The sequence below is a fragment of the Schistocerca gregaria genome, chromosome 11 (genome assembly GCF_023897955.1).
Source record: "Schistocerca gregaria isolate iqSchGreg1 chromosome 11, iqSchGreg1.2, whole genome shotgun sequence".
Taxonomy (NCBI): Eukaryota; Metazoa; Arthropoda; class Insecta; order Orthoptera; family Acrididae; genus Schistocerca; species Schistocerca gregaria.
The window spans coordinates 97,246,820-97,268,653 of record NC_064930.1 but is presented as its reverse complement, the minus strand read 5'-3'; the positions used below and the strand labels follow the sequence as shown (position 1 = coordinate 97,268,653).

The window sequence follows — 21,834 nt, the reverse complement described above, 5'->3', positions numbered from 1 at the left end:
ACACAAGGCTGCGGTGTGCCTGAGTCTCTCTCTTCTGACACTGATTTTCCCAGTGAAGAGCAACCCATCACTGCTTGGTTGGGTATTGCAGTGAGGCATTCTTCAGGTCCAAATACGCAAGTTGGATTAGTTTGGGTGTCCAACAATGCTGAGCACATCATACTTCTTAACAAGGCAAACTGGAATAATCTTGCAGCCAGTACCCTCCCTTTTCTTTTGGCTGAAAACAAACCAGCAAGGTCAAGAACACTGGAAAGCTTATAGGCCTGTGGAATCTTCATTGGAACCAGGAGCTTTTGTTGTTCCTTAGTCCTTGCCATGGAGACGTGGTAAGTGCGGGTACTTCATATTTACATTCATTACTTTGAAATGGCTTTAATGTGGCCCCATTAATACCATAGTTCAAGTCAACAACTCCAGTGGACAGGTTTATTAGCTAAACTTTACAGTGGTCCACGTACTGCACTTGTTTATGGTAGAAAGTAGATGTTTGTAAAATGTCTCTGGATCGGTTTGTTGACAGCTAATGGGAAGATATTACATTGTAGACAATTCACAGCTGTCAACCAGCTCATTCATGCCATTAACATACAAATGAATCATTTTGTGTATGGCCTTTCCTTCACAGCATGCTTTTGACACATGACAATTCTGTTAATGTTATATAATCATAATGTGTGTATACAGAACATATGCACAACTTTAATAAAATTTCAAAATTAATTTTATCTGGTATACAAATCCTGGTTTTGGTGAGTGGTATTGTCTGCGTAGTTCTACTTCATGTTCTCCTGCTGCTTCCAAGAGGTTCTTGTATTGGAGTGTAGAGCAGTGTTTCACTACCTCTCTTCAAATATTATGAACAGCTTTCTCTCAGAGATGAAATCTATGTTGTGACAGACTGATATATAGCCTTCTGAGTTTTGGGGTAGCCTGGAAACTGACACCTTTCTTTTCCCTTATTTCCTGTTTTTGTCCACAGTCCTGCAGGATACAAATCAATATTGGAAAGAAAACTGCACAAATAATTGATGTGAACCCAGTGTTACATTATGTGTTACATGTTTTTGTTTGGTCCCTGCAAACAGGGTTTTTCCATAGGAGCCCTGATTTTTTAAAATCCTGTATTCTTAAGCCTTCTGAGATCTATGTTGGTGGCAGTGTATCGCTCTACAGTCGGTTGCAAAAGCTGGTTATCTGAACTTATCCACTAGCAGTTTGCAAGAATATGTTCCTTCCATGGGAACCTAAAAATACTGCCCAGTTCCCTTTACACAGGTCCCACTACCTGTGTAGCCACTTCCTGTGCATAGTGGACCCCTGACCTATTAAGCAGAATCCAGAAACCCACCACCCTATGTTGCAAGTCAAGGAATCTTCAGCCTATGTGGTTGCTGAACCATCTGGACCCTTGATTCGAGCCATCCACTGTCCTCTGTACCCAAGGACCACAGTTGGTTATGTATACGATGCTACAGATGGCAAGCTCTGCCTTCATCTCACAACCAAGACTTGGTCTTTACTACTAACCACTACAGCTAGCCAATCAAAATCATAGAATCTCTTCCAATCCAATACATCTTTTTAGTTTCAACATGAGCCACTACCTGCACTTGGCAGCACCCTTTGTTCTTCACGGTACCTGGAAGCACCCATTCCCAATCTAGGATAATCCCTTCCAAAATTCCTCCTTATATGTGCACAGTGCACACTGGATTCCTCCTCCTTCTTGGCAGCTATATCCCCTGATATTGGTACTCCCAACTACCAGTAAATCCACCCTGTGTGAATGCCCAGACCTTGTGGACTGAGAGACTTGCTCTGGAGAAGAGGAGTGCCTTCATCTGGCTCAGGGATTTTGTCAGCCACAAATAGCACCCAGAATTTGTTTGTCGAACTATCTGGGGTGGAACTCTGATCAGCCCCTCAGAAATTCTTTTGCTGGAGCTACCTACCACTTAATCACAGGTGACAGGTCACCTTCAGTGCAGGCAGTTTCAAGGAGGGCCACAGTTGTGGAGCAATCGGGGGATGTGTGGGACATAGTAGACACCTAGTCTTCCATAGTGATGCCAATTGGCAACAGCCTCAAGCAGTGTGACCAAAGCCAACACCACCTGCAGCTGTTTGCTAAGGGTCACGAACTAGGCTCAAATCTGAACAGAGCAGTCAGCCCCTATTCATATCAAAGATGGAAAAACTGCACACTATGCAGTTATTAGGATGCTAGACTGTGCCTCGTAAGTATTCAGACATGAAAGAAATTGGAAAGTAAAATGTATCCGCACAGATAACTGAAAATAAGTCGCTGCTGTTTGAGACTCGTGAATACAATTTGCAAACAAATGGTGTACTCATTTTATCTGCAGCAGCACATAAGATGGGTGCTCTGGTGGTCCAGCCAAACTGACGCAGTCAAAGCAAAGCAAAAAAAAATTATATATATACCAGTATGATACAAGGATCAATAAAAGTGTGAGTCCGGTACTCCATGCCACACTGTGGAACGAACAGTTCTCATGATACAACACAAACACTAGCCCTAACTGGGACATTTGCAACTTGGTCAGTTATAGCAATCAACTCGATCCAGATAGGATGCCTCTTTCTTCCAGTTGCTGCACCAAGCTCACTTATGTTTTATAATTTATCTCCTTTAAACCATTTAATGACATTGGTGCGGCAGTGCAGTCTACTGATTGCAAGTACAACAAACATCCTTCCAGTACACCCAAAGTGTAGGTTCTAAATCAGCTGGAGATGTTGTGTTGTATTATTATAGGTGAATGGAATGGAAAATGGCAAAAGAGTGAACAGCATCTACATCCATGTCCTCATAAAAATCCGTACTCTGGAATCTGCTGAGAGCTACATCACAGATAGTACTTCCTACTGCACCAGTAAGCAGAGCTTCTTCCATTCCATTCACATGCAGAGTGCAGGAAAATTGCTCTGAAAATGACTCTGTGCATGCTGTAATTAGTCAAGTCTTGTCCTTATGCTCCCAGGGAAGTGATACTTAATAGGATGATATTTATTTGTAGATTGATCACTTACAGCAGAGTTCTTAAATCTCTGTAAATAGTATTTCATAGGATAATTTGCATCAATCTTAAAGCATCTGTGTGTCTTGTTTCTTAGCATCTGCACGACACTGTCAAATGTATCAAACAAACTTGTGAACATTTGTGCTGCTCATCATTGCATATGTTGAGTATTCTGTGATAATCATACGTGGTGCAGGTGCCACACACCTGAGCAGGCTTCTAGTATGGATTGTACAAATGTTTTATAAGCAATCTCCTTTGTGGACTGGTTGCATTTTACCAGTGAACCAAAGTGTCCTATATCAGTGCAGTTTCACATTTCTAAACAGACCGATGGCCTCAGCAGTTTGGTCACTTAGGAATTCACTCCCACCCCACCCCAACACACACACACACACACACACACACACACACACACACACACACACCCTCTGTATGTATATATACAAGGGGGAGGAACAAAAACAAATTTATGTACCACATGTAAGTACAGTTCAGACATATTAGAGGATAAATCAACTTCTGGGAGTGCAACTGGGTGATGGGGAGGTATGGGGAGTAGAAGCAAAGGAAAGATAGGTGGCCAGATTACATGCATGCTCTTCTTCCTTCACAGGTCTGCAAACTGAAGGTAAAGGTGGCGATTCTCCATTCTGTCTACCCACTATGTCACAAGAAGCAACCAAACCGTGTCTGACAAAGTTATTACAACTGTCCACAGTGTGCATATCAAGAGCTCACTCCCACGTCTGCAGACATGCCTGGAGGCCATTTATTTTCCACAGAATGCGTCAAGACTTAATGGAAAGCTGATATTAGTTACTAATGACATTAACACAAGAAACGCATACAGACAGTCTCTGGAAATCTTTCCAGGCTGTTCTATGCCGTTACAGGGGAAATATGTGTCGTCCTGTATATAAATTGTAGCCTTCTTGTGGGAAGTGGAAATTCTTTCACCATGAGTGCTGCTTGCGTTTAAATTTACACAGACTATACCTCCCCAGTATTTATTGTACAGTTCGCTTGTGTGAGTAGCCGAATAACTTCACTGAGCTCATGTTTGTATAGTGGAATTATTTTCAGGAAGTACTTATAGTTGTTTGGTGAGCTATTATGTAAAAAAAAAATCTCGGCAGTTGAGCTATGTCTCCCACACTGAAGAGCGTGTCTGAACTGTAACACTCCATCAATATATATGTGTCAATTACTTTGTCTTTTCTGTCACTTTCTGGAATATTTTTCCTGGCATGAGGGATTTCAAAATGCACCTCTCCAGTTTGTTTTCTTACCAACTTTTGAAGAGACCAAGAGTCTTAAATTGCATTTCTCTACAACAGAGATTGGTAACCTGTTACAGAACTTAAGGTGTTTCAGCATAAGACAAGCAATGCATTACAGCAGATTACTGTTCTAGATGGAACATCATCAGTCCCATTCCACCAGACTTAGTCACACCCATCTTGGAAGATACACAATGGATGTATGGAAAGTGGGTCCACACAGTGCAGCCCATTTCACAACTGCAGTAGGTTCTACTAATTCCTGAATGTAAAAGATTTATGCATCCTGTCATTAACACAGTTAATAGTGAGAGACCTGCAGTAACTTTCTGATGATTCATTAATTCACTGACAGCAACATAATTACACAGCTTTACAACATGTTTTCACCGGTAGACAGCAACAAGGTGACACATTTACCAATCCAGTCCCTTTCCCAACACTGTCACATTTACAAACTAAGTACTTCTCAGCCCTGCTTTAAGGCGTGTGCTTTGAGCTATAGCAGTGAGTGTTGATTTAATAATCTGAAAATAACACCACTATATAGGGTGTTTTCTCCACCATTTACAAACTTCAAGGATTGATGGATGAGAGGACACAAAACAGAAAAGGTCTTACGTTCAGAAATGCATGATTTCCATGCTAGAGACCATTTGTTAAATCATACATTGTTACAGAGATTATGGTCTAATATGTACTGTACCATACAGCCACAGTTATTGTATGCATGCTTTCTCATACATTATGCTATAGGATCCTCTTCTTTCATAGTAAATGGTACTGTGTCAGTTTCACTTCTCTTATTGATTCACCTTGTACTGGATGTGATACAGCATTGTACCCAATCGTTCCAAATTCTTATGGAAAGCAAGTAGCGATGGCTAGCAGGGTTGTATCAGGAGACCTATCGTCGCCAATAACAACCGCAGCATTCAGTGTTTGCAATAGTGTTTCACTGTTTAAGACAGGGTTGCTGCATGAAGGATGTACCCACAATATGGAGACGCTAGACTCGGAGAAAAATGTAATTAACACTAGGAAAATGTAATTAACACTGTGGAAGGCAGCTGCTGTGTTAGTTCCAGACAGTCGGCCTGCCAGTACACCGTAACCCGGATGACCATATGGAACATTTTCTATGACAGTTGTTACTACCTTCAACACTTAATAGTGCAGGGCTTGCTAGTGACAGATTTTCCACATCAGGAGAAGTTTCGTCCCTAGTCCCTTCACCAGACAACTACAGTTCTAAGATTTGTCTTCCTTCCTGTTCACAGATGAGGTCACCTTTATCCAGAGTGGTATCTTCAGCTTTCACAATGGTCATCTATTGGACAGTATTCAGAGCCCCTGTGGTATGATGACAGTGAATCGTCAGGATCAAAGGATTATGTGGCTGTATATTATGGTGCTCCAGCCCACTTCATTGTTTGTCTGGACCCATCTCAGTTGTCTCCACTGGTCGATGTATCTGATTAGTGGGGTCCAGTTGCATGACCTGCTCATTCACCAGATCTCAAGCCATATGGTTTCTGGTTCTCAAAAGCATTGTATATGCAGAGCCCATTCCAGATTCTGGGACAATGGAGCAGATTATTCATGCTGCCTTTGATACTGTTTAGTTGCAGCTTGGCCGAAACGTGAGACAGAACATGCTACAGCACATACTCACATGCAGTGAGCCACATGGAAACCATTTCAGTACTTACTGCAACTGTGGCAGCTTGGTTCAGCACATTCTAGGTCGTAGTCTGTAACAATGTATGTTTAAATAAATGGTCTCTAGCATGGAAATCATGCATTCTGGACATGAGTTCATTAGACATCCTTTGTTCTGTATCGTCTCATCAATCCATCCCTAGAGTTTGTACATGGCGGGAAAAATCACCATGTATAAATGCCATCTCAGTGAAGTTATTTTGTCTACTTACAGAAGAGGACTGGACAGCAAACGCTGGGAAGGTATAGACTGTATGTAAACTGAAAATGTGGGGAAGTTGCTTTCCCTCGAACATTTTAGTTGCTGTACTGGACGACACAGACAAAATTTCCACCTCTAGCAGTGTAGAACAGTATAGATATTCACACAGATTTTGTCCATATGTTCCTTTTATTACCATTATTAGTGAAGTGTTAATGCATGTTGTGGAAAAGAAATGAAACATCTTTACTCTTCCCCTCCCCCCTCTCCCCTAACTATGCCATGGGCATATCTTCACACTGTGTCCCCAGTTATTCATTAACCAAACTGTGGAAGTGTCCATATAAATTTGTGAAATACCCTGCTGTTAATTTTTGTAACAGTGCAGTTAAGAGAGTGGGAAATTTCCTGCTCACTATTTTGCAGACTTATTAAGGATTGAAGTGTGTGAACGCAATCCTGCAACTTACTTTCCATTGTGCTTCTACTCAACACATCTGATCTTCATCCTGTTGCATACCCACACACCCCTGGTACATAATTTATCTGTTAATATTACTATATTGCACTTAAATGTGGTAAAAACATTTAATATTTGTTTTATAACCCATTTCATTTAAAGCTAAACATTAATTATATACCGTTAAAACTATTTTTAATACTTGCTTTTTTCCATCCTGGGAAATTCTATCAATATAAACCCATACAGGTGACAACAGCACTCACCTGGCAGTGAATGACTGCTTGTCACACATGCAAGGTACATGGGTAAGGTGTGTGATCTGAGTTTGACTAAGGGCAGATTGTTATAAGCTGGGCAGACTCATAAAATGATGGGCAGCAAACTGTGGCAGAAGTAACATCAGACAATAATGCTGGGCAGAGAAAAGGGTCTCTGTTCTCTGTACACACAGTGCATAGAACACTGCTGATTGGTCTCTGCAGCCTACGACCCTTGAACATGCCAATGTTAACATCCCATCATCAGCAACTACAACTGAAATGAGTATGTGAACATTGGCACTGAATGTTGGTACAGTGGCAGTGTGTTGCATGGTCTGATGAGTCCCGATACCTTTATCATGTCAGTGGGATGGTGCAGATCTGTCGTCTTCCATGGGAACAGTTCCTTGTCTTGAAATCAATACTACAGGACAGAGACAAACTTGTGGCAGCTCCATTATGATCTGGGGATCATTCGTGTGGCCATCCATGGAGCCAATGGAACTCAGACAGGGCATAGTGATGGGCAAGGGGCATCATACACTAGTTGCAGACCACATATGCCACTTCATAAGTCATGTTTCGCGACAGCACTGGCATTTTTCAAAGAGACAATCCACAATGTCACAAGGCCAGGAGAGTGGTGGAGAGGTTAGGGGAACATAGTGGTGAGCTCCAGTTGATGTGCTGGCTCCCTCTCCCCCAACTTGCAAGATCTGAACCCAATCAAATACGTTTGGGATGTGATTGAACATAGCTTCAGAGCTCATGCCCCCCCCCCCCCCCCCCCTCCCCCGAAAAAAAGCTCCCTTCAAAGATTTACCAAGGCTTCATTGCTTCCAGGCCATAATGCCTTGCTGCTGTTATCCATCCCGAAAGTGGACATACTGCCTATTAGTTAGGCGAGCATAATGCTCTGTCTGACCACTGTATAGCTTTGTGTTTTTAGTAATAGTATCTAGCTTTGTAAAACAAGAAGAGCTAGAATCATTAGTGGCTAGCTGGAGGTGGAAAACAGAAAATAAGATAACTGGACCATCTGACATGTGTTATTACAAAAGACTGATCAAAATTAATAGAACTCTTATGACTGGGTGATTGTGAACGATGTTACCTATAGAATTACCAAAAAAGGCACTTACGGATAACTGACGGGAAGGGACAGTGTAATAGGATCTGTATATGAAGACAACAGAGAATACCTTGTGTGGTACTAGACAGAGCTGTGGAGGGCAAAAACTATAGGCGAATACACATTGGAATATACCCAATAAATAGTTGAAGATGTTTGATACCATTGCTACTATGAGATGAAGAGATTGGCACAGGACCACAAGTCATGACAGGCCACATCAAACCAGTCAGAAGTATCCTCCCCTCCCATAGCCAAAGAATACCAGTTGTAATGTTGCATATGTCAAATAGGAATTGAAAATGGAGTGTAATTAATGTGTGCATTTCGTGTGGTGCATAGTGGATCCACATGAAGTAGTGCAAAGGAGGTGGTTCAGAACTGGTAGATAATGTGTTTTGAGAACTATGTGCTATACATCCATCTGCACAGGATATTTATTCCAGTATCAAACAACATGGCTGTGATGTCTAAATGAGAGTTTTGAGCTCAAAACATATGTTTCCTGACACTTGTTTATAGAAGCACTGCATTCGCAAGCACCTGAACTAAAACACTATTTTTGCAATCGTTGGATGTTTCTACAATATTGCCTCTGTGTTGTGGGTTACTGGAAAAAGATAGTTGTATTGGTATCACAAATACTCTGCCACATGCTATAAAGTGACTTGCACAGTTTAACTGTAGAAGCAATAGGAGATTAGTAGGCCACAATGTGAACTTTTAATCACATTTAGAAGGCATGTTGAAAAGTAATGCCTCCAAATTTATATGAAAACTCGTAAAGATTTTTGAATAAAACTTTATAAACATTCTACATCTTCATTCTGCATCTCTACATGTTTGTTGCTACAAATGCACATTGGCAATGAAAACTTTTCTCCCAGTGAGTGATCAGTTCATTGATACTATCACTGTAGGCTGTTCAACTTCGTTGGTGGAGCCACAACCTCACCTCTACTTGCACCACTTCATCACTATAAGACTGAATTCCTCAAAGATATCTTTACGTGTTCGCCTATGCAGCCATCCACTTTGATCTGAGGTTAGTGGCTCTGTTGAAAACAACGCACTGGTTTCGTTCTTCTATGGATTCAATTGAAGGCCCATTTTGTGCAGTTACAAACTTGATTGGAGCACACTATTTCTCATGCGATGACACAGTTCCATTACACATTGCAATGTTACACACTACAATTCAAAGTGACATAATAGTAGTGTTGCAACTTGTCAGTGAAATGGGGAATTCGACCACGTAATTTGCATAAGTAATACCTCAATTGATATTGAGAACAGAATAAAAAAAATTCGGCAGCATTACTTTTCAGCAAGCCTCTGGGAGAAGTGCAAGGAATTTAAGTAACACATTTCTTCAGTGTTCATAGATTTTTTCGTGACAGCACAATGGTCAGACAGAGGTTACCCAACAATGTGAGGGAGAATTGAAATCCAAAAAAGTTAGTGGGTGTAGTGAGGAGATGGACAGGGACAAGAGCAAAGGTACAAATATGAGAGAGATGACTTTTACATTTAAAATGCGTACTGATTTGGGACAACATTCTACTTGTCACCATGAATACTCAATATTTGACAGATTAATGGAAATAGCAAGGATGCCAACTTCATTGGGCACATAACAGTGAGGTTTGTAGTCAAAAACGATAAGAAGCCAGATATGTTGACTCTTCCCTGAGGAGTGGTGCAAAGTGACCTGGTGTATACTGAGAATTTGATTTACAAGCCTAGAGTAGTTTTGATGTGTGGGCACAAACTTACAGCTGGATATTAAATGAGGCAGCATTAGTACATTCACAACTCTAAGACTATGAAAATGATTGTGACTTATCCTAGTATCTCCAGTGATACTGAAATTTAGGCTTGTAATAGTTACAGCCCCAGGGTTCGTTTATAAACAGTCAAGTATTGTAAACGCAACTGAGAGAAAATCTCATCTCTATCATCTTTGGTCCATTCTGAGACTCTGATGATGCCTGGACAGAAAGAAGAAACAGTGTTGGAATTGACATTGTTGGAAAAGTCTCATATGCCAGAAAATATTCAAACCAGAGCTGTGAGCATGAGAATGTGTTAACCTGATAAATCCAAACAGGAATAAATAGGCAGGTGATGTAATGAAAAATTAAGGACTAGTTGTTGAGTGGATGGAGGAAACAACACTAACTGCAGGAAAATGATAGTGAGTAGAAGAGGAAACGTGCTGACTACCCTAGTTCAGCAGTTCTGCCATGAGATGACAGTTGGTCTGCTTGTGACCCACAGAAGTGTGTGTTATAGTGGCAAAATCAGCAGACTGATCTACATTGTGGATCTTCGATATTATATTGAATACAAAGGGTTTTTTCAAATATGTTTTCTTCTACAAAACTCTGTATTGGTTCTTTTGTTTCGAATATCCAGCTAACATCTGCATTTGTCTTATGTATAAAGTCAATGGAAACTCCCATTTATGTTCAGTTTCTGCAAGAGACAATGAGAGTTTTACAGGGATGTACTGGCAAACAAATTGTAACTTTTCCAAGCAGAAGTAGTCTTACTGATGGGTGGTGATTGCAACTCTGAGACCTAGAGATACTGAAATGATGCTGCTGTTGGGAGAGAGATGCAACCTCTTTTCCATAAGTATTTAGGCATTTCTAAGGCACTATTAGTGGTTACTCTTAGCAGCCAGTGTGTTCTTTCAAACCAAACCTTTTACTGTATTGGCTGGAATGCTTCCCCATTTCATTAACTTTTTGTGAGCCTGTATGTTTTGTACAAAGCATCACCAAGAGAATAAAAGTGACTCCACTGAATTGTTCATCTATCTAATGAATGATCCTGTTGATTCTGGAGAACTAACTTGTCCATAATTTAAGCTGATGATGCCATTGTTAAAAAGTACATAACTTTTATCACGTCAACCATTTGTTACTCAATTTATGACACGAATAGTGTACGAAAATGCCCATGATCTTCTCGTGATGTCAGCTGCATTTGATATTGAGCAAGGGACTGTATTTTCTATGCCAGTAATTCCTAGAGACTGCTGGACCTTTTCATTCAGTTGTGTACTGTACTGTAAGAAGTGAATGCAACAAGTCTCAATCTGGCTTGCCCTAGCTGGATAGTTACTTGAATCAATTTGTGCTAGACGGTTATGCATCAGAACAACAGGTATGAACACTACAGCAATGATAGGTAAAGTTATTACTACAATCGTCTGAAGTATATACCCATAAATTGACGAAACAAACTTTCAGCAAAGTGTTACTGAAATGTAGCTTTCCTTGTGCTTTACTTAATCAGAAATCAGTGTATCTTTGTTTACATTTTATCCTTTCCAAAAATAATTCCTAATTGTTCTATGGCCTCTTTGTTAATTTCACATGAGCATTTGAGATCATTTAATTTTGGAGATGTTTCAGAGGGCTGTTGCAACAATGCATGCTTCAAACAATGTCTATATCCTTTGAGCTACTATTTTTCAAGAGCACGCTATCCAGAATGAATTCATTATCACATCACATAATGCATTCTCTTGCGGTTTTTTAAATTGGCATTTCTTTAACATAGTGGCAAAGATGATTTTCTGTTTTTACTGAGTTTACAGTGATCTAGGACATTTGTCTGAGCCGTCTTATGGTTTTCATCTGAGACTTGTTTTTGGAAGAGATTGATTTCGGCATTTGCTGTCGGTAATTTATCACGTAAATCTGACCATTTCCAGTTCCTGGCACATCAACATTGTTTTAATGTGATTACTACTCCGTCCAGTACTGATCTGCTCCCTACATTTTCCTCAGCCGAAGAAGCACTGGCAGACATTGAAACTGCAGCTTGTTTACTGTCTTCTTTCAACAGCTTCCCTTAAGCAAGTGCTTTACTGAAGATTTTCATTTGTGTAATATTTTCGATAGATATTTCAATAAACTGGTAAATACACGAGGAACCACTGAGCCGCTCTGGTTTTAAGAGACCACCCTTGTCTTACAATTTTAACTTGTTTACTGATGATAAAGATTTGTTGTTCCTCACTGAAATGTGAATCACACAAAAAACAACTCTGAGTCTTTCTGAGGAATTGCTGTCAACCATTTTTAAATTCTACTTTAATTTTTGGAGACCTACAAAATATTTACCTTTAGTTTCTCTTCACCCATATCGGTTCACTGGATAGAAAGACGCAGAAATGTTTTGTTTGTTTTCTTCTGTAAATACCAGTAATTATAACTCTCAACACCTCCTTATAATCACAGCCTTCAACTCTAAACCATTCACTCACAAGTCCCTAAACAAACGTTCGAAATAAGTTGAGGCAGAAGCAACAAATGCCATCCAATTACATGTACACTTCAGTCTCAAGTGACATTGTTACTCTTAGTTCTTGGGTATATGAAGACGCTACCTGTTCTTTCGGACAGGTCCAAAAGAACCGATACCATCTTCATATTTATATATAAGTATAACGGGCAGGGGCACTATGAGTATAGTGCAGGACAGTAGGTTGGGAATGTGGATCTCACGGTAGGTATGCCAGAGATAAGTCCCTGCAGTTGCACTATCCTCTGTGTCCTCGGTGGTTCACATGGATAGAGCATCTGCCATGTATGCAGGAGATCCCAGGTTTGAGTCCCGGTCGGGGCACACATTTTCAGCTGTCCCCGTTGACTTATATCGATGCCTATGTGCAGCTAGAGGTATTCATTTCAATGTAGTTCTTGGGCTCGCCACCTTTCCTGTCCTATGTTCATGCACAGGGAGTAGCACACTCTTTTCTTTTCATGGTACGGGCAAACTGTGATGTTACCAAATTAAGGATAAGGGTCAGTAAGCACTATGAAGTACACTATGTACTGACTGAATATATGTAAAATAAGTGCAGTATGGCACTGTGTGAAATTACGGTGTTACATGTTGGCAGAATAGCTGCTCAATAAATTATATTTTTTTAAATTTTATTGTGTGTACATGGTACAAATCTCTGAAAATTTGTATGATATTCATAAAAAAGAAATGTTAGGAGCCATGTCCTAAGTACAGAAGGGTACAAGCAGTTTTAACTGAGAGTTTTTTTCTTTCTTTCAGTGTCTTGAAGATAACTTTGGAACCCCTTGGCCAAATGATTTTATCAAGGAGGATCCTGAACTAAATTTGGAGGTAGGTGAAACTGAGAATACTGTAAGCACTCCCATCTCTGATTTATAGTATGTAGAGTGCTAAAAATGTATTTGCGTAATTGCTTAATGTAAGAAATGCATTGCTGTGGGACAGGCACAGATGGAGTTTTGTTGACACAAGTGCAATTAATAATTTTACGGTAATCTTGTGCTGTTCCACTTGATGTGGATTAGCAACTGTTACTTGCATATTGTTCTGAGTAGAATCCAAACAGAATTTGTAACAATATGTCAGTTTGAACCAAAAATTTTCAAAGGTGCCAAAGGTATGAAGTGTGATACTATTTGTATGTGATAGATTACCCTTGATACATTGAGCTTAAAATAGTTACAGTATGGGTACCTCAATGGTATATGTTGAATTACTTACAGATTTGTCAGTCACAGAAAAACTCTAGGACCCATGCAGATAAATATATGTATTTCCTCACCATAGAAGTCATAGCAGATCCAAATAAATTATCTTCTTTGCACAACCTAAAGCTTTGATAAGATCTGCTTGTATGAAGCACAAAATTTAACCCAGTAAAATAAAATGTTGTATTAATTTTCTCCACCTTGTGTAAGAGAAAGTGGATGGTTAGATTCTTAAACTTCTCACAGGAATAAAACCTAACTAATATTGGGGAATAGAAAGAAGACTGGAAAACCTAAATCAGAAGACATACTATGCAAGACACTTCATGGTGCATGGCGGTGGGTATGTTCCACCACTATTAGTCCTTTCCTTTCCTTTCCTTTCCTTTCCTTTCCTTTCCTTTCCTTTCCTTTCCTTTCCTTTCCTTTCCTTTCCTTTCCTTTCCTTTCCTTTCCTTTCCTTTCCTTTCCTTTCCTTTCCTTTCCTTTCCTTTTCCACTGGTAAGCAGAGTGAGGGAAAATCAACTGTCTGTTGCCTCCAGACAAGTCCTAATTTCTCTCGTCTTGGTGGTGTCTGCAAAAGAACCTCTGGCACGTTGATGTCTGGTGATTGTGGCAAGCATACCAGTCAAGCAAAAAAATTATCATGCTAGGGACAGTGCATATGGTATACAAAAACAAAGTGATTCGGGCATAATTGGTTCTTGTATCACATTTTCTCTTTCCAAGTTAAGCATTTGTTTCTTAGGCTTCTTTTGGTTGTATATGCATTGTGTAATAATAATTTACTGTGGGCCACAAGTATATGGTATTCAGTTTGGAGAATGTGCTCAATATTGAAATCAATTCATTTAGCAGATAATGTTCCTTTACTGGCACTGCTCTGATATTTTCCCACATTACATCAGTTCACAATACGAAGTAGATAGACATTTTGGACTATTAACTTAGTTTTTGGCATTGTGCTCCATAAAATTTCCATTAGTAAACATGCCTGTGCGTCATTTCCAAGTTGCTGCCTTCATGCTGTTATGTGGAAAATTAATCTGGAATGTATAATTTTTAATTCCATTTTGTCCACTGTCTTTACACTTCAGTGCACCAGAAAAAAGTGTTAGTCTATGTTTACAAGTTCACCATACATGACTCTATACTGCCCAACAGCAACCTTACATAATTGATCTCTTCCCATTGTTACATCAAAATAACTATTTATTGGTACACATCTAAACTCTCACTCTCCCAGAATATTACAATCACTAATTCCTATTACTCGCTTTCAATTTCAGCATACACAAAAAGGTGATTTCAAAATTATCAAAAGACTAAGATGAACAAACAGTAAACATAGAAAAATAAAACTCAGTCTGTCTCTGACATTTCTGGAGGATCACAAAGTGTGATACATTATATTATAGGCAAATATTAGTATCCAAATCAGAAACACAAAGTTTCATTATGTTTCCTTTACAACACGCACTGATCAACATATACATCTGCAGTGAGTTTCAAATGCCAGTCCCCTAAATTTTCTCGAAATTCTCTCGAGAAGAAAATCTTCACTCCAAGGATTCCTGTTTGAGTTCCTGAACCATACCAATAACATTTGTGTGCTAATCAAAGCTAATAGTAGCAAATCTAAAAGCATGCCACTGAATTGCTTCAATGTTTGACTGATGGGATATCACATTGTCAAGCATGCGTAAGTTCCAACAAAAATTTCTGAAAACAGAAGTTCAAAAGAGAATATATGGAAATGAGATACAGCTCAGAGATTGAGATCAAAATTACTACCACATAAATTAAACCTGCGAAGAACCAACAAAAATGAAATTTTCTTAACTCCGCTTTACATGAGTTTCAGATAGACCATGTTGTTATAGCCAATAAGGATACAAAAATACTCAGTGTAAGAACAAGAAATGAATTTTTTACTGATTTAAACGTCTCCTACATATGAGAAACACACATGAATAAATCACTCATCATTAATCCACTAACACTCGTATTATGAGTAAAAATTATTTCAACAAATTATTCGTTCATATACCATGACTTGTAAGAAACTTGCAGCCATACTGAAAATAATTATGAAATTATGCTAACGACAAAGGAGGAGAGAACACAAGTAGTAGAACATTGCCTATGGTCAGAGTCCAGTAGATGCGAGGGAAGAAGTATTGAAAACTTCAAATAGTCACAAACCCTAGAAAATCGCAGGAATTCTTGAAAGTATAGAAATGGATGTTAAAGGCTATAAAAAAGAGTGTAAACTGGGTCACTTTCGAAACCAACATAAAAATAACAATTTTAGTCTCTTACTTTCACTTGGTTCTTGACTATGGAGGCAAAACAATTAAGATTAAAAGTCATCTGTTGAGGAACTGAAGGAAATCAGTACTTTGAAAAATAGCAAGTCCTCTCCAGAAGACATAAACTAATAGCAGAAGTATCGAGATATGGATACTGAGCAACAGTAATCTCACACAAGCAACTGGCAGAATTATGTTACACATTTGTAAAAGTGAAAAAAAAATTACTGAAGAGTGGAAATGTGCATTAATTGATCTTCTTCACAAAAATGTGATAAAAGCAGTCTGAATAACTGCAGGGAATTTCGCTGCATCCTGTTATGTCCAAAATTCTTTAAAAAGCCCTGTGCAGTCAACTGGATGAGCAAGAAGGCCCATTAATAGTTGAGTATAAGGCATGATTTTGTAATGGGCAATCGTGTAGAGAACAGATATGGGAACCAAAGTCAATTTTGCAAAGATGATGACGTGTAAATACTGTGGCAAATTATGCCGAGCGTCGGGAAGGCTTATGGTTTTATAGAAAAATCTTGATTCAGTACTTTAGAGGAATTCAAAACTGACAGGAAAAAAGTGGCAGTTATCCAATAGACATTAATGGGTACAGCCCCAAATATTAAACTGATTGGAGAAATTTCAAAAGCATTTGAAATGCACAACAGTGTGCAGCCAGAGATCCATGATCCCCTCCAATTTAAAATAATTCTGAAAAAGTTATGAAGACATAGGGGAAGGAGATAAGGGAATCCAAATTGAAATTAAAAAAGAGCAGAGAATCAACATGAGGTGTATGGCTATAGTAGACACTCACTATTCTAAGAAACTCTATAGATGCCAAACTCGTCCTTGAAAAGCTTGATAAAATGTCACAGAAAATGGTCTACAATTCATCTGTGAGAAAACTCAGTATTGGACAGGAAGCCTACAGATAATCTCTCCATTATAACATGGTATGAGGAAGTGTCACAAGATACATACATTAAATATCCAGGAGAGATCATCCAATTAGCAAGACTTTATTTATTTATTTATTTATTTATGCTAGTCTGACAAGAGCCATCAGGTTCTCTTTTGCATTGGACCAGGGTTTCACAAATATATCATAGTTACCTACAACAATTTTAAAATGACAAATAGTATTAAAATGATTTGAGTATCTGAAGTGGCAGTGTAAGTAATACTGACTACAAAGTAAAAAAAATTAATAATGACAGTACTAGTAGTGTTACTGTTGTTTGCCACTAATGGTTGTGGTGGTACGAGTAGTAAAAACAATGACAGTGGCAGGTATAAAAAGGGTTTGTAAATGTACAAGATAGTTTTCTGATATAGTGAGTTCCATGGAAAGGAAATTTAAGAAGCCTTCACCAGCTAAGAATTCTAGGAAAAGAGGAAGATATGGGTGGAGCATAGTTATATGCTCACATGTCAGTTGAAAGAGCAATTTAAAAGCAGCCAAACCTGGCTACTTCAGGACGTTCGTAGAGGACACACATTTGTGACTCCCTGTTAATGGATGTAAACTCTATGAACATATTCCCCTTGTTTATCTCCATGATTATTGGATGTGTGTAACACATTGTGATAAATCAGAGCATGTGTATGCCCCTACTCCACCCAGTTGTCAGTTAAATCTGTTGCATCTGAAAACTATGTAGTCTTCGCAATTTACGGAATTTCTGAACATACTTGGTTTGAGCCACATCTCTATCGGAAGTATCGGATGTACGTGCGTGTCTTGAAATATGTGACAGACTTTGTTATGATGAGGTGGCAGAGATCGAACACTTGCATGTGCAGTATGAAGTAGTAGCGACATTAGGCCGGTGATGTTGGCAGAACAAAGCATACCAGAGTGCATTGTGGTAGGGGAGCAAGGTTCCTTGAAGTTAAAGTGGGAGATATCTCCTAGAGGAGGGAGGTTTTGTGGCCAAGGCCAGCAGACTTTGCACTGGTCACTGAATGGTTAACTGAAGACAGGAGGAGAAAGTTACTGAACAGAGCATAGAATAATCTATGCACAACATTACTGAAAGTGAGATAAATGGAATGTAAGCAGTGTCTTATTATTGGTCCTAATGATGATTAACCAGATTAATATGATGATAAGTTATTAAAGTAGAAATAAGACTGAAATTTATCATCTGAATCAGTCTTGTGAGCGTTTTGAAGTAATAGTGAATTAATGAATAGTATTGGTATTGGAGGTATGAGAATTGAGCAGAAAATTAGTACTGAGAGTAATCCTAGACGAACAGAGAATAATAAGAAAGGAAACTGTTTTAAGTGTAATATTAGTAAAACAAAATGTTTCTTTGCAAAATAAGGACATGAAAGTAAACACACAAAATTAGAGGCAACAAGAGTTGACAAACTTTTAGGTTCTAAAGTCGAGGCAATTCAGTTGACCTGCATTGCAGCCTGATCATTCCTGTTTTAGGTCTTCACCATTATCGTGCCATCATTTGTCCTCACGTTTTGCAGCTGAAATCTTGAGATCACACTGTTCAAAATCTTCAGTCTTTCAAAAGTGAGATCCGTGCTTATTGTCAAGCCTAACTACCAGAGTTTCTGGCTCAAAAGCTTGTCAGCTGGAGTCATTATAACAAAAACTGTTTTTATCAATGCAAAACTACTACTCGAAGAACTCTTTGATACAGAAAGTGCTGTGATTCATGGTCACACAAAAATGACTCACTGAGAAGCAGGAAAGAAAAATTGTCAGGACAATATTTGGACCAGTCTTCTGAGAACGAATTTGGATAGAGAGACCCTTTAGAGAGTTCTGTAGATAGACAGAAACAATAATGGACACCTTTAGATAAAAAGGGATAAAATTCTGTGGCTGCATCACAGGATGATCGAAGACAGGTTCACAAGGCAGATCTTTGAGGTAGCAATCAATAGAAAAAACAGTTCAAAGTGGGTCATATGTACAGAAGTTGGACTGTCACAACATAACATAATAAATCGAAAAAGAGTCTAGAAAGACATACTTAAATAGCAACACATGGAAAACAGAAATGGATATAAATATTTGGAAGACCACAAGAGGGACCACAGAGGACACACACTATATGCTCAAAAGTATCCAGACACCTGGCTGAAAATGGCTTAAAAGTTCATGGCGCCCTCCATTGGTAATGCTGGAATTGAATATGATGTTGGTCCATCCTTATCCTTGGTGAAAGCTTCCACTCTTGCAGGCATATGTTCAACCAGGTGCTGGAATGTTTCTTGGGGAATGGCAGCCCATTCTTAAGTGTTGCACTGAGGAGAGGTATCAATGTCAGTCGGTGATGCATGGCATGAAGTCAGCGTTCCCAAACACCCAAAAGGTATTCTAAAGGATTCAGGTCAGTTCTCTATACAGGCCAGTCCATTACAGGGATGTTATTGTCGTGTAACCACTCCACCACAGGCCATGCATTATGAACAGGTGCTCGATCGTGTTGAAAGATGCTGTTGCCATCCCCAAATTGCTCTTCAACAGTGGGAAGCAAGAAGGTGCTTAAAACATCAATGTAGGCCTGTGCTGTGATAGCACCATGCAAAACAACAAGGGGTGCAAGTCCCCTCCACGAAAAAACATAATGACACCATAACACCAGAACCACCTCCGAATTTTACTGTTTTCACTACACACACTGGCAGATGATGTTCACCAGGTATTTGCCATACCCACACCCTGCCATCAGGTGACCACACTGTATAACATAATTCTTAACTCCACAGAACGATTTTCCATTGTTCAATTGTGCAATGTTTTCGCTCGTTACACCAAGCGAGGCGTCATTTTGAATTTACCTGCATCATGTGTGGCTTATGGGCAGGTGCTTGAAGCTGAAATCTAAGTTTTTTCTCCTCCCACCTAACAGTCATAATACCTGCAGTGAATAATGTAGTAGTCTGGAATTCCTGTGTAATGGTCTGTATAGATGTTTCCCTGTTACTCATTACAACCCTCTTAAAGTGTCGACAGTTTGTCAGTCACCAAACGAGGTCAGCCTGTAAGCTTCTGTGCTGTACATCTCATGTTTCCACTTCACCATCATATCGAAAAAAGTGGACCTAAGTACGTTTAGGAGTTTGGAAATCTGGCATACAGACATATGATACAAGTGATACCCAATCACCTGACAAAGTTCGAAGTCCGTGGGTTCCGCGGAGTGCCGCATTCTGCTCTCTCATGATGTCTAATAACTACAGAGTTTGCTGATATGGAGTACCTGGCAGTAGGAAGCAGCACAATGCACCTAATATGAAAAATCAGTGTTTTGGGGGTGTTTGGATACTTTTGGTCACATTGTGTATTTAAAGAAATTGGGAAGGATGTAGGAATAAGAAAATTTTAAATTCAGATACGATATCTTAAAAAGTTGATGATGATGATGATGATATCTGGAAACATCTCCCATAATTATCAGTGTGAGGAGATTACCAATAGTCAGGGTAGTCTGATTGTCAGTAGACCTTACAGAAGTAATCTACTGTAGCAGTTTCTGCTTTTTAATATGTGATGTGTCACATTGTGCAACCCTCAAGACTAAATGATTTGTAGAACACAATGTGTGGATCTAAGAATGAATGAACAAGTGTTTGAATGAATGAATGACCTTTCCACCCTCTCTCTGGCCAGGATATAGGCTACAGTGTGATTTCACACTGAAAGAGAAATTAAATGTATGAATAAAATAAAAAAATTAAGAAATAAATTCACCACATGAAAACAGACTAAGATTACACTATTTTACTGAGAGGGAAGTGATAGCTGTGTAACCAGATCCTGTGTAGGTTCCAAAAAGGCTATATCCTGGACACAAATAAAGATATAAATGTAGGATAAATTTATGTTTAGATATATTGATATAAATCTTTTATTTCCAGAAGAACCATTTAATTGATCAAGAGTACATCTTCTATATGCATGCATGTATAATGGGGTACATTTCACAATTTGGTGTAAGTTCAGTGTTACCATTCACCTTTGACAAACATTTAATATCCCCTCCACTGGACATGCAACAAACATTGAGGCAATAGACTTCTCTCACACTTATTGAAGCACATTGGGATTTCTTGTGATCAAAGTTGTTTTTTTAGTGAACCTTAAGTTGTTGCATGGCAAGACAAATGGATGGAGCCTTCCACAAACCCCGAAGAAAGACATACTGCAAGATCAGACAAAATTAAAAGGTCAGCAGCTGAATGTGAGACGTGTATGCCCCTTATCTGATACATCAATAATGCAGCTTATTGTTAAGTAGTGCTCTTTCATGCAGGTGCCAGTGGGGTGAAGCTCCATCCTGTTGCAAAATGATTTTTTTTCTCTGGAAAGTTTCCTTTGCATCCATCTCAACCCCTTTTGTTATTTCTAATTATGTCAACATTTCATGTGTTGCAAAGTTTCTTGCTGTACTGATAATATTCCTTATTAATATCATGAAAGTCTTGCTTCATTAAATTACATAATTTGAATAACAAATCATGACCACCACCAAGAAATGGTTTCGGTTTCCAATTCACAATACATTACTCTTATCTTTGGTACTAATGTTCAGTGCAGTTGGTATTTTTGAAAAAAAAATTGACTGATTTAGTTACCTTTATTCAACTTTCTGTCAAAGATGACTCAGTCTTTACTGTTAATATGAAATATTTTGCTTACTCGGACACATTTCTCATTAGGTGATCATCTCTGGGTTTGACAACTGAATTTTTGGATTATCCATGATGTTAAAGGTCTTCTGTTAGGCTCCAGTAACAGACTTGTTTTACTGCTATTGTAGTTGTCCACATTATGATTGCTTCTTCATATGTATTCATTGTATACTGGCTCTTCATAATTCTCGGCACCTGAATTTATCTGCAGTTGTATT

General features: G+C 38.9%; 1 protein-coding gene across 8 annotated transcripts in view; it reads left to right on the top strand.

Moving 5' to 3' along the window:
- Positions 1 to 21,834, top strand: part of LOC126295194 (zinc finger protein 99-like) — a 56,035-nt gene that overhangs the window by 22,169 nt on the left and 12,032 nt on the right. For all 8 annotated transcript variants that reach the window (XM_049987498.1, XM_049987499.1, XM_049987506.1 and 5 more), the window contains one exon: positions 13,195 to 13,266. In XM_049987498.1, the coding sequence (XP_049843455.1) occupies positions 13,195 to 13,266 (72 nt within the window). The remainder of the gene's footprint in view (positions 1 to 13,194; positions 13,267 to 21,834) is intronic.